At 45.0% G+C, this 22419-nt stretch overlaps 1 protein-coding gene across 6 annotated transcripts in view; it reads left to right on the top strand.

Annotated features, from left to right (window-relative positions):
• Positions 1-299: 299 nt before the first annotated feature.
• EEFSEC (eukaryotic elongation factor, selenocysteine-tRNA specific) overlaps positions 300-22419 on the top strand; it is a 260592-nt gene continuing 238472 nt past the window's right edge. For 5 of the 6 annotated variants that reach the window (XM_035274745.3, XM_002758694.7, XM_035274744.3 and 2 more), the window contains exon 1: positions 2398-2751. In XM_035274745.3, the coding sequence (XP_035130636.2) occupies positions 2436-2751 (316 nt within the window). In that variant the 5' untranslated portion in view covers positions 2398-2435. Of the gene's footprint in view, positions 1417-2397; positions 2752-22419 lie in introns of those variants that run through there. The other variant, XM_035274746.3, reaches the window with a different exon arrangement.

Below are 22419 nucleotides of genomic sequence, written 5' to 3'. Positions count from 1 at the left end.
CAAGTCAACCCCCACCAATCCCTTACTCCTCAGAAGCACCTCCTACTCTTGTTCAGATTAGTTTTGCCCTGGGACAGTAACTTTGAAATCTTGTCTTCAATTCCATTCTTTTCACTTCCCTTCCCTGCCACGTTCAGTGCCCCATCCCATGCTGTCACACCCCTTCCGACCTTTGCTAGGGAGCTCCCTGCACTTTATTCCAGTTTAAATCAGGTGCCACTACCTTTACCAGCATCTTGGCTGGTCCGAAGGTAGTGAGTTATTTCAATTGATTGTTCGCAGTCAGCTACAGATCAAACTCCTTGTTCTACTCTTTCCCCCCTTCTCACTACTGCACTTGACTAGTCTTAAAAAAATAATAATAATCTTGACCACATCCTCCATGCCCACAGCTCACTCCCACTCAAAACCTGCCCTTCTCTCTCTTGTAAATACCAGATGATTATATTGACTGTCCCCCTCTCACTTTCACATTTGACTGTGAGCATCTCCCAAGGCTTAGCATTGCCCCAAGTTTCAATCAATACTTCAGAGGTCAATGCATGAAGTTCACTATTGAGTCTGTGAGGCCAATACAACATTAAAGTGTTAAAACACAATTTTTTTTTCTTTTTCTTTTTGAGATGGGGTTTCACTCTTGTCACCCAGGCTGGCGTGCAGTGGTACAATCTTGGCTCACTGCGACCTCCAACCCCCAGTTTCAAGAGATGTTCCTGCCTCAGCCTTCTGAATTAGCTAGACAGATGCCTGCCACCACACCTGACAATTTTTGTATTTTTATTAGAGACAAGGTTTTGCCATGTTGGCCAGGCCAGTCTCAAATTCCTGATCTCAGGTGACCTGCTTGCCTTGGCCTCCCAAAGTGCTGGGATTACAGGCATGAGCCACCATGCCCTGCCCAAACCTTTTTTCTTTTCATCACCATTTCAGGATTCTGTGTAAAACAAAGGAGAGAAATGAGGTTTATTTGAAGCCAAGCCCTGTACAAAATCTTTTGTTAGTTGAAATGTTTCTCAGAGGTACATAAAGCCTCTAAAGCTCTTATTACCTGTTTACTAACCCTCCCTTTTAAACTTGTCTACTGCTTTTACCAGGTTATTTTTAAAATGGAAGACATATTTTTACTGTTTCCTATTTGCAAGATGGGAAATAGAAACAAAGTATCTGTTCTCTTGTGATGGTATAAGGACACTAATCCCATCACAAGGGTCCACTCTTATGATCTCATCTAACCTCCCAAAGGGGTCATCTCCAAATACCATTACACTGGGGGTCAGGGTGTCAATATATGAATTTGAGAGGGATACAATTCAGTCTAAAACACGGACTCTTTTCCTAGTGCTGAGTGGTGGAACGGAGAGTTACTGCAAGCATGAATACATCAGCACATGGCCTGGCTCATCACAGAGGGCAAAGGTAAGATCCAGTGGACTTTGTGCTCCACAGCCACATTGTTACAGAAACACTCTCTTCTCAAGAAAAATGGAAGGATGGGGGCAATGTTGGCTGAGGCTGAGCGTGGCTTCCCTCTTTGCACAGGAAGAGGGCTCTCTGGTTCTCCCAGGTCCCTAACACTCACTGTCATCTTAGACTCTGATAACTTCTCTTCTTTGATTTATCCACCACCTGGCCAAAGCAGACACTAGGTTTGTGACCTCTGGTTGGTGACTGTGGCTGACAGCCTTTTTTGTGGTTCTAGACACTTCAGAATCTAGTGAGAGTCGTGGACCTTCTCTCTAGCACAAACACATCACAACACACTGTACATGTAATTTGGAGGTTTGTGGCCTCTCCTAAGCCCAGGCTACAGACTCTCAGGGTGAGAATTTCTGAGTCAGAGATAATGTCGTCCTCCTCCATTTTCAAACAATCTTTTCCCACGGTTGGCTCCTTCTCAACGCTGGAGTTTCAACTCAGATAGCAACTCTTAGGGGCCTTCCTTGACCCATTGTTAGGCAGCTGTCCGTCCTCCCTCTTCCGCTCTTTTTTATCTCAGCTTTTCTTTTCCTGAGGAGACTTCTCGCTCTCTGAAATGGTCTGGTTCAGTCTCTGTTGTTTCACTTAGCTCTCACGCCCTAGAATGTAACGTTAGCGGGCACTGTAGCCCAGAGGTACCCACCAGGCACTTGGTAAGAGTTTGCAGATATGTCTGAATAATTGGAAGGATCCCCGGATCTCTGGCTCCTGGAAGCTTCACTTAGGAGGAGCCAGGTGAGAGAGCAACCCTGCCGGCGGTGACCTCCCGTTCCTCGAGCACCCACCCGGAACACGGCGCTCGGCGGTGCCCGCGGGCCTCTGGAGGGCGGAAGCTTCGGGGCCGGAACGGGTGTGCCCGGCGCGCCTGTTGCTGGGGGGGGCAGTTTAACCCGCCGGACCGTGGCGACTACCGAGGGAGGTGAGGGGCGGGCCGGGCCGGTGTCTTAGGCGGTGGCGGCATGGCAGGGCGGAGAGTGAACGTGAACGTGGGTGTGCTGGGCCACATCGACAGCGGCAAGACGGCGCTGGCGCGGGCGCTGAGCACCACAGCCTCTACTGCCGCCTTCGACAAACAGCCGCAGAGCCGCGAGCGCGGCATCACGCTCGACCTGGGCTTCTCGTGCTTCTCGGTGCCGCTGCCCGCGCGCCTGCGATCCGCTCTGCCCGAGTTCCAGGCAGCGCCCGAAGCCGATCCCGAGCCCGGAGAGCCATTGCTTCAGGTCACGCTGGTCGATTGTCCCGGGCACGCCTCCCTCATCCGGACCATCATCGGCGGTGAGCTCGGGCGGGGGCGGGTGCCGGGCTCAGGGACGCGGGCGGAGCGGCCAAGCTCCTTGTCCGAATTCGCTCGAGCCTATGCCGGGACGGAAGATAGCCCCACCTCATTGGTGGGTCCCCTGAGGCCCCAAGAGGCGCATGTGACTTGCCCAGGGACCCCCCCCAACCACCATCCCCCGCCAGCAAGCAAGCAGAGGCTTTGAGATTCGAACTCGTGGCCAGCTGACATAGAAGTTTTTCCCACCCAGCGAAACCAAACTGCAAGGTGCTTTCCTTAAAAAAACAAACAAAAAACCTACCAAATATGTTTGTAATACATGATCACGTAAAGAAAACTCAAAAGCTACATAAAGGGTATACATACAAAAGCTGTCTCCGTTTACTTTCCCTTTGGTCTCCTGGTTCCCGTTCCTAGAGTCAGCCGCTGTTCCCAGTTTTGTATATCATTTCAGAAAGACTCTACGTCAGTACAAGCATGTCTGTGTATTGTATAAATCCCACTTTCCCTCTTCCTTTTAGACACGATTTCACTCCACACTGTGTCTGGAGAGTGCCCCATATCTGCACACAAAAAGCTACATCATTCTTTTTAAAGCTCACATAGGATTCCATTGCACATTTGTACCAACATTTTCTAAACAAATCTTTTAATGATGGACGTTTATGTTGTTTCCAGTGTTTGGAAACCATGCTGCAGTGAATATTCTAGAAGTCTTTAGTATGTCTGTATATCTGTATCGTAACAGAACTAATTGGCTGGAGCAAGAGGCATGTGTGTTTTTGGTTGTGGTCCAAAATGCCCTCCAAAGAGGTACCATTAATTTTTAATTATACATGAATACATACCACTTGTGAAGAAATAGAATATCACAAATAAGGCAAACACTCCCTTACTTACTCCTCTGTCCTAAATTCTGTACTCCTCCCATCTCTGCAACTGAAAAGACCACTATTATACCTTTCTGGATTACTTCTCCAAACCCATTTAACTCCACTTAAATATGGGGAAAGAGCTTTAAAACATGTTTTGTTTTCAGAAAAAAATGGTACAATAATATAAATACATCGTATAAAGGGTATATAGCTAAAGAAGTCTGCTTCTCACTGCTGACCCCAGTATCTGATTACCTTTCTGTTCCCATTTCCTTGTGTTTCCTTCCAGCAATATTCTATATGCCACACCTGGGAATATGTGTTTGGCAGATGATAATTGGTTTGGTGGCAGATGGTCTCATTGGTCACTGGGCATTGTGGGTCCCAGCTATAATGATAAGCTTGTTAAGTATACTACTTCATCTTTGTTACCTCCCAACTGTTTCACGTTGCAGGCAGTCAGAGATCATTTCCCTATTTTAAGGAAATAGAGGTTTGAAGAGGTGAAGGGACTTGGCCAGAGTCACACTATCTAAAGTCTTCTCCTCAATCCATGTTTCAGTCAGGTGAATATTAAGGGGCACATGATTCTCTACCCATTCCTCCCTGCCTCCTTATAACTGAATTCTATTTGGTCACATCAAAATACATTTTAGGACATGGACTCTGAGCCAGTCCACACTGGAGGTAGAAGGCAGAGTTTAAAAAATGAGATGGCAAATTTTTAGTGTTTTCTAGTAAATAGAGTAGATGAAGTGAGTAGACTGGTGAAGGAGATACGTTTGGGGTCAGACAAAATTGGGCTGGAAGCCTAGCTTTCTTCTTTCTGACCTTTGAACCTAATTCTGGACCTTCCTCGTGCTGGAAGATAGTGGTAACTACACAACTATTTATTGGCTTGGCTTTTCTTGTGTATTTGCTACTTACTGGGCAAACCCTGCAAGGAGTGTGGTGGTTACCATTTAATAATTGAGGAAATTGGGACTTAGGGAGGCAGCTAGTCAGTAAAACAGTCCAGGTGTGCCTGACTCCAAAGGTGGAGTCCTTTGCATGCTTCCCCAGGCTACCCTGTAGTTCCCCCATCCCCTTCCAACATATATGTACATAGCTCATGTTATTGTGCTTCACTTGATTGTTCTTGCAGATAGTGGTTTTTACAAATTGAAGGTTTGTGGCAACCCTTCCAACAGCATGTGCTCACTTTGTGTCTCTATGCCACATTTGGGTTATTCTTAACACTATTTCAAAATTTTGATCAAACATTAAGCATCAAACATTTCACTTCATTTCAAACACATGCCATCTGTTATGGTGATCTGGGATTCGTGATCTTTGATGTTACTATTGGAATTTTGAAGTGCTACAAGGGACACTTAAAGTAAGGCAGCAAACTTAATAAATGTTGTGTGTGTTCTGACTCCTCTACCTACTGGCTGCTCCCCTGTCTCTCTCCCTCTCCTCTGGCCTCCCTATTCCCTGAGACATGACAGTGTTAAAATTCATCTAGTAAATAGCCTTTAAGTGTTCAAGGGAAAGAGAGTTGCATGTCTCTCACTTTAAATAAAAAGCTAGACATCATTAAACTCAATGTCAAAGGCAATGTTGAAGGCTGAGATAGGCTGAAAGCAAGGCCTCTTATACCAAAGAGCCAAGTTTTGGATGCAAAGAAAAAGTTCCTGAAGGAAATTAAAAGTGCTACTGTAGTGAACACACAGATGATAAGAAAGCAAGGCGGCTTTTTTTTTTTGAGACAGAGTCTTGTTCTGTTACCAGGCTGGAGTGCAGTGGCACAATCTTGGCTCACTGCAACCTCCGCCTCCTGGGTTCAAGCTATTCTTCCACTTCAGGCTCCCGAGTAGCTGGGACCACAGGCGCGTGCCACCACACCAGACTAATTTTTGTATTTTTAGTAGAGACAAGGTTTCACCATGTTGGCCAGGATGGTCTTGATCTCTTGACCTCGTGATCCACCCACCTCAGCCTCCCAAAGTGCTGGGATTACAGGCGTGAGCCACCATGCCCGGCCACAAGGCAGCTTTATTGCTTTTATAGAGAAAGTTTTAGTGATCTGGATAGAAAATCAAACCAGCCACCACATTCTTTTAAGTTGACGCCTAACCTAGAGCAAGGCTCTAACTCTTCAATTCTGTGAAGGCTGAGAGAGGTAAGGAAGCTGCAGAAGAAAAGTTTGAAGCTAGCAGAGGTTGGTTCATGAGATTTGAGGAAAGAAGCCATCTCCAGAACATAAACGTACAAGATGAAGCAAAAAGTGCTGATGGAGAAGCTGGAGGAAGTTATCCAGGAGATCTAACTAAGATGACTGATGAAGGTGAGTATGCTAAACAGCAGATTTTCACTGTAGATGGAACACCCTTATATGAAGAAGATGCTGTGTAGGACTTTCATGGCTACAAAGAAGTCAGTGCCTGGCTGCAAAGCTTCAAAGGACAAGGCTAACTTTTATTAGGGGCTAATGCAGCTGAAGCCATTGCTCAATGACCATTCCAAAAATCCCAGGGCCCTTAAGAATTATGCTAAATCTACTCAGCCTGTGCTCTTGAAATGGCATAATACAGCCTGGATGACAGCATATCTGTTTACAGCATGGTTTACTGGGTATTTTAAGCCTAGTGTTGAGGCCGCCTACTGCTTAGAAGAAAGATTACTGATCCGTGATAATGTCCCTGGTCACCTAATGGCTCAGATGGAGTTGTACAAAGTTTTCATGCCTGCTAACACAACATTCATTCTGCAACTCATGGGTCAAGGAGTAATTTTGACTTTCAGGTTTTATTATTTAAGAAGTATATTTAGCTACCATAGATAGTGATTCCTCTATGGATCTGGACAAAGTGAACTGAAAACCCTCTGGAAAGAATTTGTCATTCTAGATGCCATAAAGAACATTTGTGATTCATGGGAGGAGGTAAAAATATCAACATTAATAAGAATTGGAAAAAGTTGATTCCAACTTTCATGGATGACTCTGAGGGGTTCAAGACTTCAGTGGAGCAAGTCACTGCAGATGTGGTGGAAAGTGCAAGAGAGCTAGAATTAGAAGTGGAGCCTGAGGATGTGACTGGATTACTGCAATCTCATGATCAATCTTGAGTGGATGAGGAGTTGCTTCTTACGCATGAGCAAAGAAAGTGGTTTATTGAGATGGAATCTACTCCTGGTGAAGATGCTGTAAACATTGTTGAAATGACAACAAAGGATTTAGAATATTACATAAACTTAGTTGATAAAGCAGTAAGATTTGAGAGGATTGACTCCAGTTTTGAAAGCAATTCTACTGTGAGTAAAATGCCATCAAACAGCTTCACGTGCTACGGATAAGTTTTTGTAAAAGGAAGAGTCAATTCATGTGGCAAACTTCACTGTCTTATTTCAATAAATTGTCACAGTCACCCCAACCTTTATCAACCACCACCCTGATCAGTTGGCAACCATCAACATTGAAGCAAGACCCTCCACCAGCAAAAAGATTATGACTTGCTGAAGGTTCAGTAATTGTTAGCATTTTTTAGCAATGAAGTATTTTAAATTAAGGAATGTTTATTGTTTTTTGAGACATACTGCTATTGCATACTTATATGTAAATGTCACTTTTATAAACGTTGGGAAACCAAAAAATTTGACTTTTTACCTTCTCCCATGAGGTAAACACACTATTCACTGTGCTGCAGTGGTCTGGAACTGAATGCACAATATCTCTGAGGTATGCCTCATTTATAAAGAAGCTCTTCATAATGCAAAAAGTTTTCAGCACTTGCCTGATCCTATAAAACCAATTGTAATGTCCCAAAGAATTTGGCAAGCTTTTTATTTAGACTAAAACCATAGAAGAAGAACTTATTTTTGTATGTATATTGTTGCTCATTTTTGTCTCATCTCTTGAGTAGGGAGATTTATCTTCTTCTTGAAATGTGGCCTGAATACAATGAAATGCTGAGGCCAAGGCCGCTACCATTCTTCCTTGAATAGATTAGAGGCCCATCTTCTTTTTTAGGGAATTGAGAAAAACAATTATTTTTCTTGTGAAGGGAAGGTGTTCCCCTTTGAGTGCCTGCTCCGGCCCAGGCCTGTTGCCAGGAACGTGTATCTGTGCAGCCACCCTGTGTGATAGGCGTGTTAGTTAGCCTTATTTCTCAGATGAAGAAACCCAAGCAAAGTGCCTTGGGCTGGTGTTGGAACCTAACTCTGCTGCCCCTAACTGGATCTGGTTAATACCTTCAGTTCACTTCATGGTCCACAAACTCGTGGGCATCTTTGCCTTCTTGAAGTGGCCCCAAGGCTATCCTGGCTTATGGTACCTGGACTTCTACAGTTCTGCCCCCTGCCTGCTTATTCTCCTCCTCCCTCTAATTTATTCTTTGCACAGTGGGCATTGCTCTCCTTTTACAAGTGTTCATCAGATCATGTCATCCCTACACTTTAAGATTTTCCAGTGGGTTCTCTTGCGCTTGGAGTAAAATCCAGCCTCTTTTTGGCTCCTAGGACAATGGTCTGATTCTGCTTTTCTCCAATCCCATCAACAACTGCTCCCTGTTCTGACTGTCAGTCACACTGGCCTCACTTCTACTCCTCCAAGGTGCACAGCAGCTGCTTCCCTCAGGATATTTGCACCTGTTGTTGCTGCTGTTGGGTGTGTCTAGCTCCTTATCATTTAAGTCTCTGCTTGGATGGCACCTCCTCAGAGGCTTCTCCTGCCCCACCTATCTAAAGTTGTCTCTCTAACCCTCACTCCCTCATACTTTCTCATGTCTCTGTTTCATTGCCCCAGTAGCCCTTTTCACTACCTGATGTTCTTCATGTGTTTACTTGTCAAGTGTCTGTCCTCTGCTAGAATGTGAGCTCCATGAGAGCAGAGCAGGAACCTTCTCTGTCTCATTCACCAGTGTTCTCAGTGCTTGGGCCAGAGCCTGGAATAGGATAGGTAAGTTCAGTAAGTTCTGGATGAATGAAGCCTGTGTACCAGTTCCTGCGCTAGCCAGTTTTAGTGAGCAGAGAACCTTCTTTGTAGGTTAGTTGACAGAAAGCAACTAGCTTAGGGCCTGACCTGTAGTGAATAATGCAGGTTGGTTCTTTGCCTTCCCCTTTAGGAGATTACAGCAGAACCCAGGAGAGGATACAACTGTGTACAAAGTGATCTTCTTGAGTTCTTTGCACACGGGCACAAGCAGGAGTAACTCTGATGGGTGGTGGAGTAAAGCATGCAAACGGGAAAAAGACCTTTCCTAGGAGAGGGCAAGGCTCCGACCCTTAACCATGCCATTGTGTCTGTTCAGCATCGGAGTTAACTGCCAGCATTTAGGCAAGGCTGGAAATCAGGGTGGTATGGGAAGTGTGCTAAAGATGAAGCTAGATGGGTTGGCAGGGCCCATACCCTAGAAAATGGCCCTTAGTGTAGATTTGTCCTGAGGGTCCTGGAGCTACTTTGAAGGCTGTTAAAGCAGGTGTGTGACATGATTTAGCTGAGCTTTTGACAGAAATTTGCAGGATTGCTGGGCAGGGAGTCCCTCTGGCAGCAGGTGTGGTTTTATCTTGCTGCACCTGCACTTGGCATCCCTGGGAGATTGGGCTCTTGTTAGAGTTCCTTGCTACTGTGAATGATTTAGACCCCTTGTGGAATACGTTATCCCCAGGAGAAGGAAATTGGAACAGTTGTCTGAGTTCTGTGATTATCTCTCTGAAGTTTAATATATCTTTTTTTTTTTTTTTTAGATGGAGTCTTGCTCCGTTGCCCAGGCTGGAATGCAGTGGCGTGATCTCAGCTCACTGCAACCTCTTCCTCCTGGGTTCAAGTGGTTCTTCTGCCTCAGCCTCCCACGTAGCTGGGACTACAGGTGCATGCCACCATGCCTGGCTAATTTTTTCTATTTTCAGTAGAGACGGGGGTTTCACCATGTTAGCCAGGATGGTCTTGATCTCCTGACCTCATGATCTGCCCACCTCTGCCTCCCAAAGTGCTGGGATTCCAGGCATGAGCCACGGTGCCTGGCCAATGTATCTTAAATTAAAGCTGGCTTTCTCTAATTCCACTGCTCCTCCCCAAATACTTCACACACACACTCCCACCCCCCCATCCCCCCCCCCACATCCTCTTAACTGAGAAAATTGGGTTTTATCTCCCTTCATCCATGTGGCCACAGATAAAACTAAGTAGTGCTGTGGGGTTAACGATGATAATAATACTTAGCATTATTTAGTGCTTGTCTGTATGCTGTTTTTTTGGTTTGTTTGTTCAATCTTCACACGGTTCCCAGGAGGTAAGAAGTGATATTCCCATTTTACAGATGAAAAAAACCATGGCTTAGAGGTCAGGGGGAACCCAATTAATAAGTGGCAGAACTAGCTTTGAACCCACATTGATCTGACTGCGCAGCCCGTATGCTGGCATTCTCAGTGCAAAAGAAAAAGTGTATCCGTCCATTCCAGCCCCCTTTAGTGTTTCTGAGCAGTATTTTTCTTGAATCCATTTTAGAGTATAAATCTTTCAGGGTTACAACTTCAAAAAGATTCAGTAACGTGTGTTTTAAAGACTTGGGTGGGGGTGAGGGACTTAGACTCATCCTCAATCTAACTCTGGCAGGAAAGAAGAGGGCTGAAAAATGCTGGTATCTTGGCTTGGCAATTTATAGTCCTCTGGTGGCTGCGAGGATTAACAGTATATTGTCTCCCAGTCTTTTGTTCCGGTTGTTAATGAACAGCACTGCAACTTGTCGCCTGGACCTCTTGCCTTCTGTACCCACCATTTCAGCAGTGCCTCCTGTGTGGCTCTAACCCTCTCTGGGCCCTCCCTGGCCAGAGTTAAGGAGGACTGCACAAGACTTCTAAGTCTGACTCAGGTTATTCTCCTTAAAGGAGAGAATCATCCAAGAGCCTAGAAGACTTTTGTCTCTGCAGCCCGGAGAGAATGTTCTTTGTAAAAGTTAAGCTATTTTGCCTTTTCTGTTTCTCCAGCTTTCTGTGTTCTTGGTGCCCATATGGAGAAGGCTTTTCCCGTTTGGTCTGTTTTATCGAGGTGTGTGCCCTTCATTCCTTCAGCAGATGCCCTCTCTGGACTCATGAATGAAACAAGGGATTCATGTGTGTGAATGAATTTCAACCAAATTTTTTATGATACCCTTTAGGTGTCTGCACATATCCCTGGAAAGCAGCCTGCTCCAAGCAGAAATAACATACTGGGGGCTTGGACAGGTAGGCCTTGGTGTCCTTCAGGAATTTGGGTGTTATTCAAACGCAAAAGCAAACAACAAAATGCTACTTTTGGTTTTCTTCACCCCCTAGTCTTCTTATGGGAGTCTGTGTAGGAATACATTATGTGAAATGGTGGTAATTATGTATGTTTGTCCTAAAATACTGAGAATATTTGAAGGTGTTCTAAGTGGAAATGCTTCCTTCAGCTTTACTTCTTTAGTTCCTAGTATCTGTCAGGCCTGAGTTCCCTGTTTCTTTGTGCCCATCCAGTGAGAGTTTTCTTTCTCTTCTTCACTGAAAGGTACGTACCATAACTAGAAGGTTATACTCTCCAGTACTGCTTCCTTGACATCCTCTACCACCAACTATAGCTGAGGCTGACACTGAAGTTGCTTGCCTTCACTTGCTTCAAAGACTCTTATGTTAAATAGGAAGCCTGCCTCACTCAGTACTGAAGTGTTTACTATTCAAGTACAAGTTGTCTTGTTTTGCCTGGTATCTTATTGTTCTCTGGCCCAACCTGGTCTCCCCCAACACTGGAGTGCCTCTAGTTGCCTCCAGGAGACTCAAGTTGAGCTTTGTCTGCAGCACTTTCTCTTGGTGCTGGACAGCGGGTGACTTTGCTTTGGCTTGGGTGACAGTGTGGGAGTAGTACAACATCAGAGACATAGCCTTGAGTTTAAATTAATGCAGAATATTTGAGCAGGAACCAACAGGAAAGAAAAATGGAAGCAGGTAGTCATATTTCATTCTGTTGGGGTACATTTTTCTTCTCATGGGGCTTGCCCTTGAGAACAAAACATATCAAATGTTAAATCAAAGAATATTTTTGTAGTCATGCTAGGAATAGAAAATAATGCAAAGACTCTGCCTTCTTGAGGCAAATATTTTGCTGGAAGGTTATAATCAAAGTCAGAAGGAAATCATAGCCACAGCTTTTGGTAAAGCTGTAATCACTTAAAATTAATTGCTTTTAAACTTTTCACTGAGCATCCCCTTTGTTTTCTATCAGCATGTCTCTTGGGTTTTTCTTCACAATCATTCTATCCAGGTTGGAATAGGGTTTGGGCAGGCATCCCAGGAAACAACCCATAAATTAAGCCCTAAGACATATTCCCCTTTCTGTTATATTTTTTGTTTGATGGAGCCTCAACCAGGCTGGCGATGAGATACTCTTGCCTTAAGAGCTCGTTTCTGTGTGCCCTTTACCAGTAAGGGCTTCGATGTGCAGAAAATGATGGTATCTATAGCTCTAGTACTCTGGGTATCTAGGAGGCCCAGTCTTGGTGAGGGTGGAGCCTGGCACTTCTCAGGCATCTTCATGGTAGGATAGGGAGCAGGAGCATGAGTCCTCATTCTCCTAGGCTCTCGACTTGATTGCACAACATGCATCCCTCTTGGTGTTAACACTCTGCTCCAATGGCTGGCTTCCGTGTCTTTCCTTTCCAATAGCCTGGAAGCAGCATGGGGCAGAGACAGTATCTGAATCATCTCTGTAAGTCTAGGGCCAACCCAGGGCCTGGCATATGGTAGATAATAATTTTAAAAACATTTTTTATTTTATATAGTATTTATATAATTTTAAAAAATAATTTTACGGTATATAGATTATATGCCGTAAAATTCACCCATTTCACTGAGTGTGCACTAAGTGAACACTCAGTGGTTTTCACTATACTTATACATTTGTGTAGCTAGCTCACATAGTCTCTCTCAGTTTAGAGCATTTTCATCACCCCATAAGGAAACCATGTACCTACTAGTAGTCATTCCCCATTTGCCCCTCTCCCAGGCCTAGGCAACTACGAAGGTACTTAATGTCTCTGGACTGACCTGTCCTGGTTATTTCATGTAAATGGATCACACAATATGTGGCCTTTGTGTCTGGATCCTTTCATTTGGCCTCACTATGTTGCCCAGGCTGGTCTTGAACTCCTGGAGTTAAGCAGTCCTGCTGCCTCAGCCTCCAAAGTGAGCATATGCTTTTAAAGTTCATTCATGTTGTAGTGTAAACAAGTATTACATTTTTTTGGTAAAAAACCTATTTCTATTCATTTCTACTTGTGGTAAAATACACATAATCTACAATTTGCTATCTTAGCCATTTTAAATGTGTGGCGTGTGGCACGTGCTCTGCAGGCTGCCTCGTCTTTGTGATGTGCCTAGGCTGTGGAGACATTTGGGTTCGCAGCCCTTATTTTAAAGACTTTCGGCAGCTTGTGTAGTGGGAGAGGACCACTTGGAGCTTCATTTGGTGTTTTTCTCTACTTACTCAGAGATTCTACACACACATGTTGTGTGGCTTTGTTTTGATGTGAGGGCAGATACACAGTTGTGCCTGTCTTCAAGGGGCTCACAGTCCCATGTAGGGAGGAGAAAGCCAGGCAGTGCCAATAGCCAGTTTAAGATGCAGAGTGGTAAGGGCTTTGATCAAGATCAAAGATGAGCACAGAGATGTGAGTTCCTGCTTGGGGTGACAAGTAGGGAACCCTGCTGGAGGGGACACACGGCTGGACCTAGAAGGATGACCTGTGGATTTCCAGGCTGAGCAGATCCAGGAAACAGTCTTAGCAGAGTCCAGAGTTGTGGGAGCAGCCCTGGCTAAAGAAGGGGAGTAGTCAGGGTGGCTAGCACTTGCACACAGGGGTGAAAAAGGAGGTGAGTCTGGGTTGGCTGGGTTACAGGCCAGTCTGGCTGGCTTGTGGGAATTGATCACAGGCCAATCTGACTGACTTGTGGGAATTGGTTGAGATTTTGCATTTTCGAAGATGGGAGGTATTCCAGATAGAGGGCTCAGAGTAAACAAGGACCCAGAGACAAAGGGAGGGCTGGAGTGTGAGCAGGGTGTCAGGCCAAGCTTCCAGAGGGTAGCCAGGACCAGATCTCAGGAACTAGGAAAGCTTCTGGGAGGAAGACTGGTAGGTTTTAAGCTGGTAGATCCTTCTGGTGGCTTTTAGTGAGCTCCCTCTGAGTCTGAGGAGAGGGCGGTGACAAGTGGTCCTAGGGCCTGGCATTCCTCTCCTCATTCCAACATCTGCTTTCTGACCCAGCTGCAGGAGGGAGAAGAGGAAGGACACCGCAGTCAGGAAAGGCAGATGCCATCAGCAGGGAAAATGGGGCTCTGGGGGTGCAGATGTGGCAGTGCTGACCAGGGACCAAGGGATGGTTCTGCCTCTTGGAGGGAGAGGGAAAGAAAGAATGGAGAATGCTTGCTGTCCGCTGGACACTGTTCTAGACCCGTGGCTCTCGCTGCATTCTCCCAGCCAGTCTCTGAGGGAGGTGTTTCCATCTCCATTGCTCAGCTACTAGAAATGAGGCTGCGAGCAGTAGGCAGCTTGCTGCAGGGCACACAAGTAGCCAGGCTTTGGTTTCAGAAGCCCTGGCTTTGCCCAGGAGTTGCTCTCAGACCTTAGCCTATGCCTGCTTCCATAGAAAATTGTGGCTCCTGAGGAGCACTTTATATATAAATCAAATTGTCAAAAATAGAGATTTCTGCTTCTATTCTCCCCTGGATTATTTGAGTTTTTGTCTTTTGTTAATTGGGTCTTTTATTTTCTTGTGCTGTGTGATTAGGCTCCTGCTGCTTTGAAGTGGCCTTTGTTGGGTGGGTAGGGAGGACTTAGTTAATGTGGGTGATCCTCTCTTGGCAGGAGAAAAAACAACTTTTGCTGTTGAGAGAGAAGTTGACTTTCCCTCTTTCCATATCTCTTGTGTTGTGATGATTCCTCTCTTGTCTTGAGGCCTTCAGGAAGACTAAAATAATTTCCTTTGTCTCTAACCTACTTCCTGAGGATATTTATTTGGTGCCATGCACAGGTGCTGCTTAAAGATAAACCTGACTTTTTCCTTTTAAAATTAGTGCTTGAAATTTCTTAATATTGCCCTGTCTGACTGCAGGAGCTTGCCTTGCTTGGCCTGGTGGCTACATCCTTTACCATAGATTTATTTGAGTTGCTTAGAGCTCCGGAGGGTCAGTGGTTTATCTTTGGTCTTTTGACATTGGCACTAGAGCTCAGTTTTCCCAGGTAAATGATGGTGCGGCACTTGAGGAAAAAATTGCACTGTTTTTGGTCATTTCCATGTAAGTTTCAGGATCTTTTGCTATGAATGGTAAAGGTCCTCGGGTGTGTGTTCTCAGCATTCTCGATTCTTTAAAAAGATGATCCAGGGCACATTCAGAGATGATCTTCAGAAACTATGCTCTAGAGAAAAAAGACTTTACATAAGAAGGACTCCATTTCTTCGGCACTTGCTGTCTGACCTCACAGACAAGTAGACCACAGAAAGACTGGAAGGGAGCCCTGAGGCACTTACAGCACAGCCGGGTTTCCCATCAGTATCCAGCCCCTGCAGACAGGGCTGTCAGACGCTTTGGCTTCAAAGAGCAGTGTTTTTAAAAAATCTCTTTAGTGGCTTGATCAGTACTTTCCAGCAGAACTTTCTGTGATGATAGGCATGTTCTACAGTGGCACAGTCCAACATGGCAGCCGTGAGCTTCATGGCTGTTGGAGTACTTGCACTGTGGCTAGTGTAACTAAAGACTGAAAATTTAGTGTTATTTAATTTAATTAATTTAAATTTAAATAGGCACAGGTGGCTAGTAGCTGCTGTATTTGATAGTGCAGGGCTTGATGGACTGAGGAATGGCTGGGTTCTCTGTCCCTATTATACATTTGGGTTTGAGCTGTCCCCTACATGTGATTTGGTAATAAGAGCTGTCATCTTCCTGAGATGTCCTGGCCTGGGGATGACTGCTGCAGGCTCTCAGACTCTACCCTCTCGGCTTCATCACCTTCCTAGTGAAGGACACCTCCACTCTCCCAAGGTGAGGCCCTTGAAATGCTCCTGAGTGTGTCTTCCTCCTTCAACTGCCTCTGGATCCATCACTACATCTTGTCCCTCCTGCTTGCTCTCTGCCTTGCATTTCCCATCACTGCAGCTGCAACGTGATAACGGGCTTCTGCTAGCTCCTGGCTGGATGAGCACAGCATTCCCCTCACATAGTCTCCTTGATTCCAGCCTCCCAGAGAAGGTATAGGGATAGAAGAGAGTTTGAAAATGATTTCCCTGTGTAGAAGTCTTCATTTGCTCTCTGCTGGCATAAAGGCTGAATGAACTTCTTAGCATGGTTGATGAGGCCCCTCCTGAGGGGTTGGGATCTTAGAACTCCAGGCTGAGTGAACCACTTGCAGGTCTCCGTACAGACAGACTGTGCTCTCTCATGCTGCATATTCTGCAGCTACGTGCACTTTTCTGGGAAGCCTCGTTGTCCACCCTCCTTACGCCAGATTAGGTCACCGTCATTTGAGGGCCCATAACATCCTACACATACCCCTATGATCTCATTTTTTCCCCATCTTGTGCCCTTTTCTGTTTACCAGATTATGTTTTCCACTGGACTTGATCCCTTTGAGGGTAGGGGCCTGTTATCATTCAATGCTTATGTCCGGGGGCCCAGGACAGGCCTTGGCATAGAGTAAATATTTGGTGCATGCATGCTGGAATGAATGAATGAATGAATGAAGAGGTCATTTCCCACTGCCTGCACCAATTACCCATGCTCTTATGGTGCTTTAAACAACTAGCATATAGAGTTCAACAGTGGAGGAAGCCTGCCTTGAGGTTAGACAAGTTAATCTTTCAATGGAAATTCAATCCTCATATTTCATTTTCAGGCCACTTTGCGTAGCAAAGTAGTTTAACTCGTAGCAGATTTCTGCCGTGCTGATGGTTAATTTCATGGCCCACAGAGGGTCAGCACACTAATGCCGGGAACACGGCGACCTCAATGCAGCTCACCGCACACAGTGAGGGCCCAGCGGCCCTGTTGTTTTAGAGAAGCAGTTTTCAAACATCCTTCTGATTTTGAGTTAACAGGGGTGACCCTTTCAAGAACATTTTTAAAAGCTATAACATAGATCCCTCCCAGATCGTATATTTTCCTTTCTCCATGCAGTTCAAAGGGGCTGAGTTGTCTCATAGGTTTTTGCCGGCAATCTTCAGCTTGACCCTGGTTGTTTAAATCTGCCGGAGGAAATTTGAACAAACTTGTACTTTGGTAATTCTTCTGCCTCTGTGAACCTTTAACCTTAGGGTTTCTTTCAGAGCCAGGGCTGCATTGTCACCAGTCGTCCCTGCTGGGGCTTTCAAAGGGCATTGTCTAGGGTGTCTGTTTTCACTTTGCTACTGGAGTTCTTTTGAGGAAGGGTACTAATTCAGACCTGATTCTGAGACAGGACGAGTACTTTTAAACTTGCCCCAGAGCTTGGGGATGGGGAAATGAGCATAATGCAAGCTTGTGGCTGATGCCAGTAATTGTTCTGCAAATAGTCTGTGAGGGTGAAGGGAGAAGAGGGTTTCCAAAGGCAGAGGGGTATGCCAGCTGTCCAGAGGGAGAACATAGCTCTGCCCAGGGTTTCTTGACTACATGACAAAAAGAGGTCACTGTCTCTGATCACCAGGTTCTGGGTCTAGATTTCCTTCTGAAGGTAAAATTCCTGAAGTGCCAGGTTGTTAGGAACCTGGGAGGCCAGAGGTGAATCTGGGGCTCCATATACCATTACCAAGTGCTTGCATGATAAGAAACTTCCTGGGGAGAGAGAGGAAGGCTCCCTGAGGCAAGAGTTAGAGATTTGCTCTGCTGCTGTCCTGGTGCTGGCCTGAGCCTTTATGAGTAAGTGTCCCTCTGCAGACCAGGTCACTCACCTCCATCAGCTAGCCAGTTTCACTCTTTAGTTCTTCATGTGTCTTCTCACAGGAAGCCCAAGACACCCATAAATGTGAAATGTCACAGTCATAGGCCCCCTGGGACTTCAAGGCTGTTGTCATGGGTATGCAGTGTTTGAGACTGGACCCTAAGAGGGGAGGCCCTCTGGTACTTCCCCAGGTAGCTCCTTGCTGGTTCTGTCACTTACTCTTTGTGACAGGTTGAGAGCTGATTGAGCACCTGGCTTGGTTTCATGCTTTCTTTAATTTCATTTCCCAGGATTCTTAGTGTCCTAAAGATTTGGCTAGGCGACCTTATTCCTTAAGCTCAGATGGTGTAGAAGGAAAGGTGGATCATGACATTAATTCATTCAACAAACCCTGAGCAAGTACTGCTTTCCAGGGGTTGAGCTTCCAGTGGTCAGCAAGGCAGAAGTGGCTTCTGCTTTCATGTAGCTTCCTGTCTAGTGGGGGAAGCAGATAGTACAGAAGTAAACAAAATGTGTGGGATTATAAATTATGTAAGTGCTAAGCAGGACAAGACAGGATGCTCAGATAGGGACTAATGTATGTGGGGCATCTACTTTAGTTTGGAGGCCAGGGAAGGCCTTTCTGAAGCAATAAAGTTGAAGCTAACCTATGAAGGAGACATAAGAGCCTGTCCCTGGAATGTTGGGAGGTGTTCCAGACCAAAGACATAGCACATGTGAGGGTCCTGAGGCTGGAGCTCTCCTGGGACTAGGTACAAGTGAGAGGGTATCAGCCGGTTTTCACACAGAGGACCTGGTGTTGCCGGTATATTTGGACTGATGTGTATATCTGGACTCTGAGAGTCACAGTTTTGCTAAAAGATAAGCATGGCACATCCTATCATTCTGAAATGGAACAGAGTAAGATGAAAGAAAGCAGACCAGCTTTCTGAGGATGTCTGATCTCAGCATGGCTATCCTATTGGACTTCACCCATTCTTGGTCTTGTTTTCTGGTACTGTAACCCCTTCTTTCCATGGTAGAGGGATAGACTGATGATGTGGAATCAGGGTTGGCAGGCGATGCTGGCTAAAAGTGAATTAGACATTTTTCACAACTCTGGGATTGTGTTTGGCCATTAAACGTTGACCCACTGGCTGCTTATGACTTAAAGGCCACGTGGAGGTTAAGGACATATTCCTGAACCACAAACTCAAGAATTGGACATCAGAGATGTAAGTATCTAACATCATAGAACTGGTAAATAAAATTCCGCTGACACCTAGCCCCTTTCTCACTCCTGGTCAGTGCTCCTTTTCTTGCATAGCCTCACAGAGCACAGGCCCTACGTGCTTCCCTCCATCCCCTTTCCTGCAGGGCTGCCTCTTGGGTTGAAGGCAATGCATGGCAGTGGGGTGGACGGCATATTTTCCCTTTTCTTTTTCTTCCAGAAACAAGTTTGACATGGGACTTGATCAGTCTTCCTCTGTGTCTGGTAGTGTGAAGGTGTGGGTGCAGATGTTGGAATGATTTGTATCTCAGAACCAGAACTGGGCACTCATTGTAGGGAAGACCAGCTTCTCACCCCCCGAGGTTCCTGCTGATCAGGCATGGCCTAGCCTCAGACTTGCATGCATATTTTTCTGCTATTGATTTTCTCAAATTCTTTAACAAGGGAACAGTAGTTTGCATCCTTTAAACTTTCTTGAGGCTGGGTGCGGCAGCTTACACCTGTAATCCCAGGACTTTGGGAGGCAGAGGTGGGTGGATTACCTGAGGTCAGGAGTTGAGACCAGTCTAGCTAACATGGTGAAACCCCATCTCTACTAAAAATACAAAAATTAGCCGTGTGTGATGGTGGGCACCTGCAATCCCAGCTATTTGGGGGACTGAGGCATGAGAATCTCTTGAACCCAGGAGGTAGAGGCTTCAGTGAGCCGAAATTACACCACTGCACTCCAGCCTGGGCAGCAGAGTGAGACTCCATCTAAAAAAAAGAGAAAAAGCTTTCTTGAGATGCCAATTTGGTCTTCTGGTGACAGAATCTTGTCCACAGGTTAGAGGAAATAATACTTTCAAGTAATCCCGCCCCCCGCCCCCCAACCCCCAGCTTGGGGGAATCTCAGAAAGGAGAGGAAGGGCATGTGGCCAACTTTAGAGGATTTGTCTGAGAAACAACAATCTGGCTTCCCCACACCCCTGCTTTTCTTCCCCCCTCTAGAATCAAACGGAATTTCTTTTCCTGGCAAAGATTTCCTAGATAAAAAGAGGTACTACTTAGTCATTTTTGTAGGTTTGTTAATAGTTTCTAAAAGTTTTAAAAGTACATAAGAAAACTCTTTATGACAACCAATAAAGTTTTTTCAAGGAATGAATATTTTCTAGGAAAGATAAGAGTCAGTTATGTTTGGTCTGATTTCTTCAGCTGAATCTTTCCCTCTTCCTCTTATCTTGAAATCTATCTCATAAGGCAATCTGGGGACACTTTAGCAAGCACTCTGGTAACAGATGTGTGTCATCCTCTTCCTGACACATCTCCCTGCCCTGGAGACCCAGCTGTACAATCGCAAGCTGTCCACAGGGTGGTTGGGTAGAAATAATCTCCATGCTGACTCCGGAACTGTTTGGTGCACAAGAGGGCAGTATTTGCTTACAGTCTTGGATGGGGATGATCAATGTGTAGGTTCACAGGTCAGCATAGTTAAAATGACCTCTGACTTTTTCAAGACAAAATAAACTGTAGGCCACAGCCCTGATGGCTTCCCATAGATGCCTTTAAGTGCCTGACCCCTCCAAAAATATTGCTGCTTGCTATCTTTTTTTCCTTAAAAAGAAAAATATTGTTTCTTTCAACGTTTATTTTTAATTTTTTTTTAATCAATGAAAATATGGTTTGCAGGCTTGTACCTACAATGGCAGAGGTTAAAAAGTGTTGCAAAAGCAAAACAACTGCTTTCTAATTAAAAACCAGATGGGAAGATTTTTGTTTGAAGCAAGGGGTCAAATGTATTTTCTCCCCCTTTCACATCAGTGTAAAGATTATCTGACTTATCTTTTAAAGCATTTGAAGATGTGGGCTTTAGTCATCAACCCTTCTATACTGTTTTCTTTTTATGCAAGTTCATAGTATTAACCAAAGCAAGGACTTTCCAGGAGAAAAAAAAGAGATCTCCCTGCCTCCCAGAGGCATTTTCTTTTGTATAATGATTTGCCTATTTTCAATTCTTCCATGGTGTCTTTCTATAGAAACTTTTAAGCCAGAAAGACACAGCTGGCCCTCCGAATCTGCAGATTCAACCAACTGAGGATTGAAAGTATTTGAAAAAAATGGAAACAAAAAACAATTCAGCAACAAAAAAAATGACCTAAGTTTAAAAACACAATACAGTGTAGCAACTATTTATATAGTATTTATATTTTATTAGTTACTATAAGTGATCTAGAGATGATTTAAATATATGGGAAGATATGCATAAGTTATGTGCAAATACTCTGTCATTTTATATCTGAGCATCCTCAGATTTTGTTTCTGCAGGAGTCCTCAAACCAATCGCTCACAGATAACAAAGAACATTGGTTTGCAACTCCTGTCCCACCAGATTCCAGCCTATGTAAGAATTGGATTCTCATATCTTTCTGCTTCCTCTTCCTGAAACCTGGAAGTGCTGATTTCAGGTGCCTCCATAACTTTAGCACCCAAGAGACTTTAACTGAAAACAGCAGTGGTAGCAAGGCCCAGCACATTAAGGACATAATGATGGTCAGGCAGAAGGAACCCATGCATAGGGGTAGCCCGGGTCTAGGGAAAATGCCACGTGGTTTCTTTGAGCCTGTCTGTGCACCCAAATGCAGGTGATTATCTCGCAGGATGGTTGCATCAAAGATGTCCATAAATAAAGCTTTAGGCACATAGTAGGGAGCAGTTATTATTTTGTTTGTTTATTTTTTGTAGAGCCAAGGGCTTGCTGTGTTGCACAGGCTGGTCTCAAACTCCTGAGCTCAAGTGATCCTCCTGCCTTGGCTGCCCAAATTGCTGGGATTACAGGTGTGAGCCATTGTGACCGGCTGGGGGCAGTTACTGTGCCAGTGTTGGACATGAGGATGTCCAATCACTGATTCTTGATTGGAGACGAACCAGTTTTTTCCAGATTGTTCGTTTATTTGATTCATTGAGCATGTCCATTGCTTGGCCCCTTGGAGCAACTGCAGCAAAGCAAAATGCAATCTAATGGGAGGTGCTGTGCTGCCACCTCGATCCTCTGATAGCAATCGAGGAGAAAAGCTGGGTTCCAAAGCTTAGCCCTATATGAAATCAGATGTCTTCCTTTAATCTTTTGTAATCACAACATAAATCTTCCAAAGGGAGTGTGTCTATAAGATAGATGCCATATAAGCTGTGGAATATATTAGTATGTGTGACATCCCTGGAGTCTTCTAATTGATCAGTGGCATTTAATGCAAAATTTGAATCTGACCACACTGAGTGGGGAGAACCCTGGGTGGCCTTCTTGTTTCCTTCCCTGTGAAGCTCCTGTCCTGGCTTTTATTAGAAGGGTCGGGGTAGGAAAAGAAGGGTTTTGAGCTGCAGGCTTTCAAAAGAGGCTCACGCCATGTTTTTCCAGGAACATAGTTTCTAAAAATGCCGGAACCGTCAATTTCCAAAGGAGCCTGGTTTGTGAGGGGGATAAAAAGTTGTTCCTGCATGTGGATTCTGGGTTGTTTTCCATCTTCACTCCCTAAGGCAGGGCTGGCAAGCGGGGAATGGGACAGATGTTTTGTGGTTGTAATTTCCAGTCAGATTCTTGAATGCCTTGTATACTCTGGGTCACCGTCAGCTCATAATGGAGCAAAATTGAGTGAGAATTTCTGCAATGAACAACGTGAACGGCACACCGGAGAGATATGATGGTGGAGA

This window comes from Callithrix jacchus, chromosome 15, assembly GCF_049354715.1.
Source record: "Callithrix jacchus isolate 240 chromosome 15, calJac240_pri, whole genome shotgun sequence".
Taxonomy (NCBI): domain Eukaryota; kingdom Metazoa; phylum Chordata; class Mammalia; order Primates; family Cebidae; genus Callithrix; species Callithrix jacchus.
This window is presented reverse-complemented; position numbering and strand designations above follow the sequence as displayed.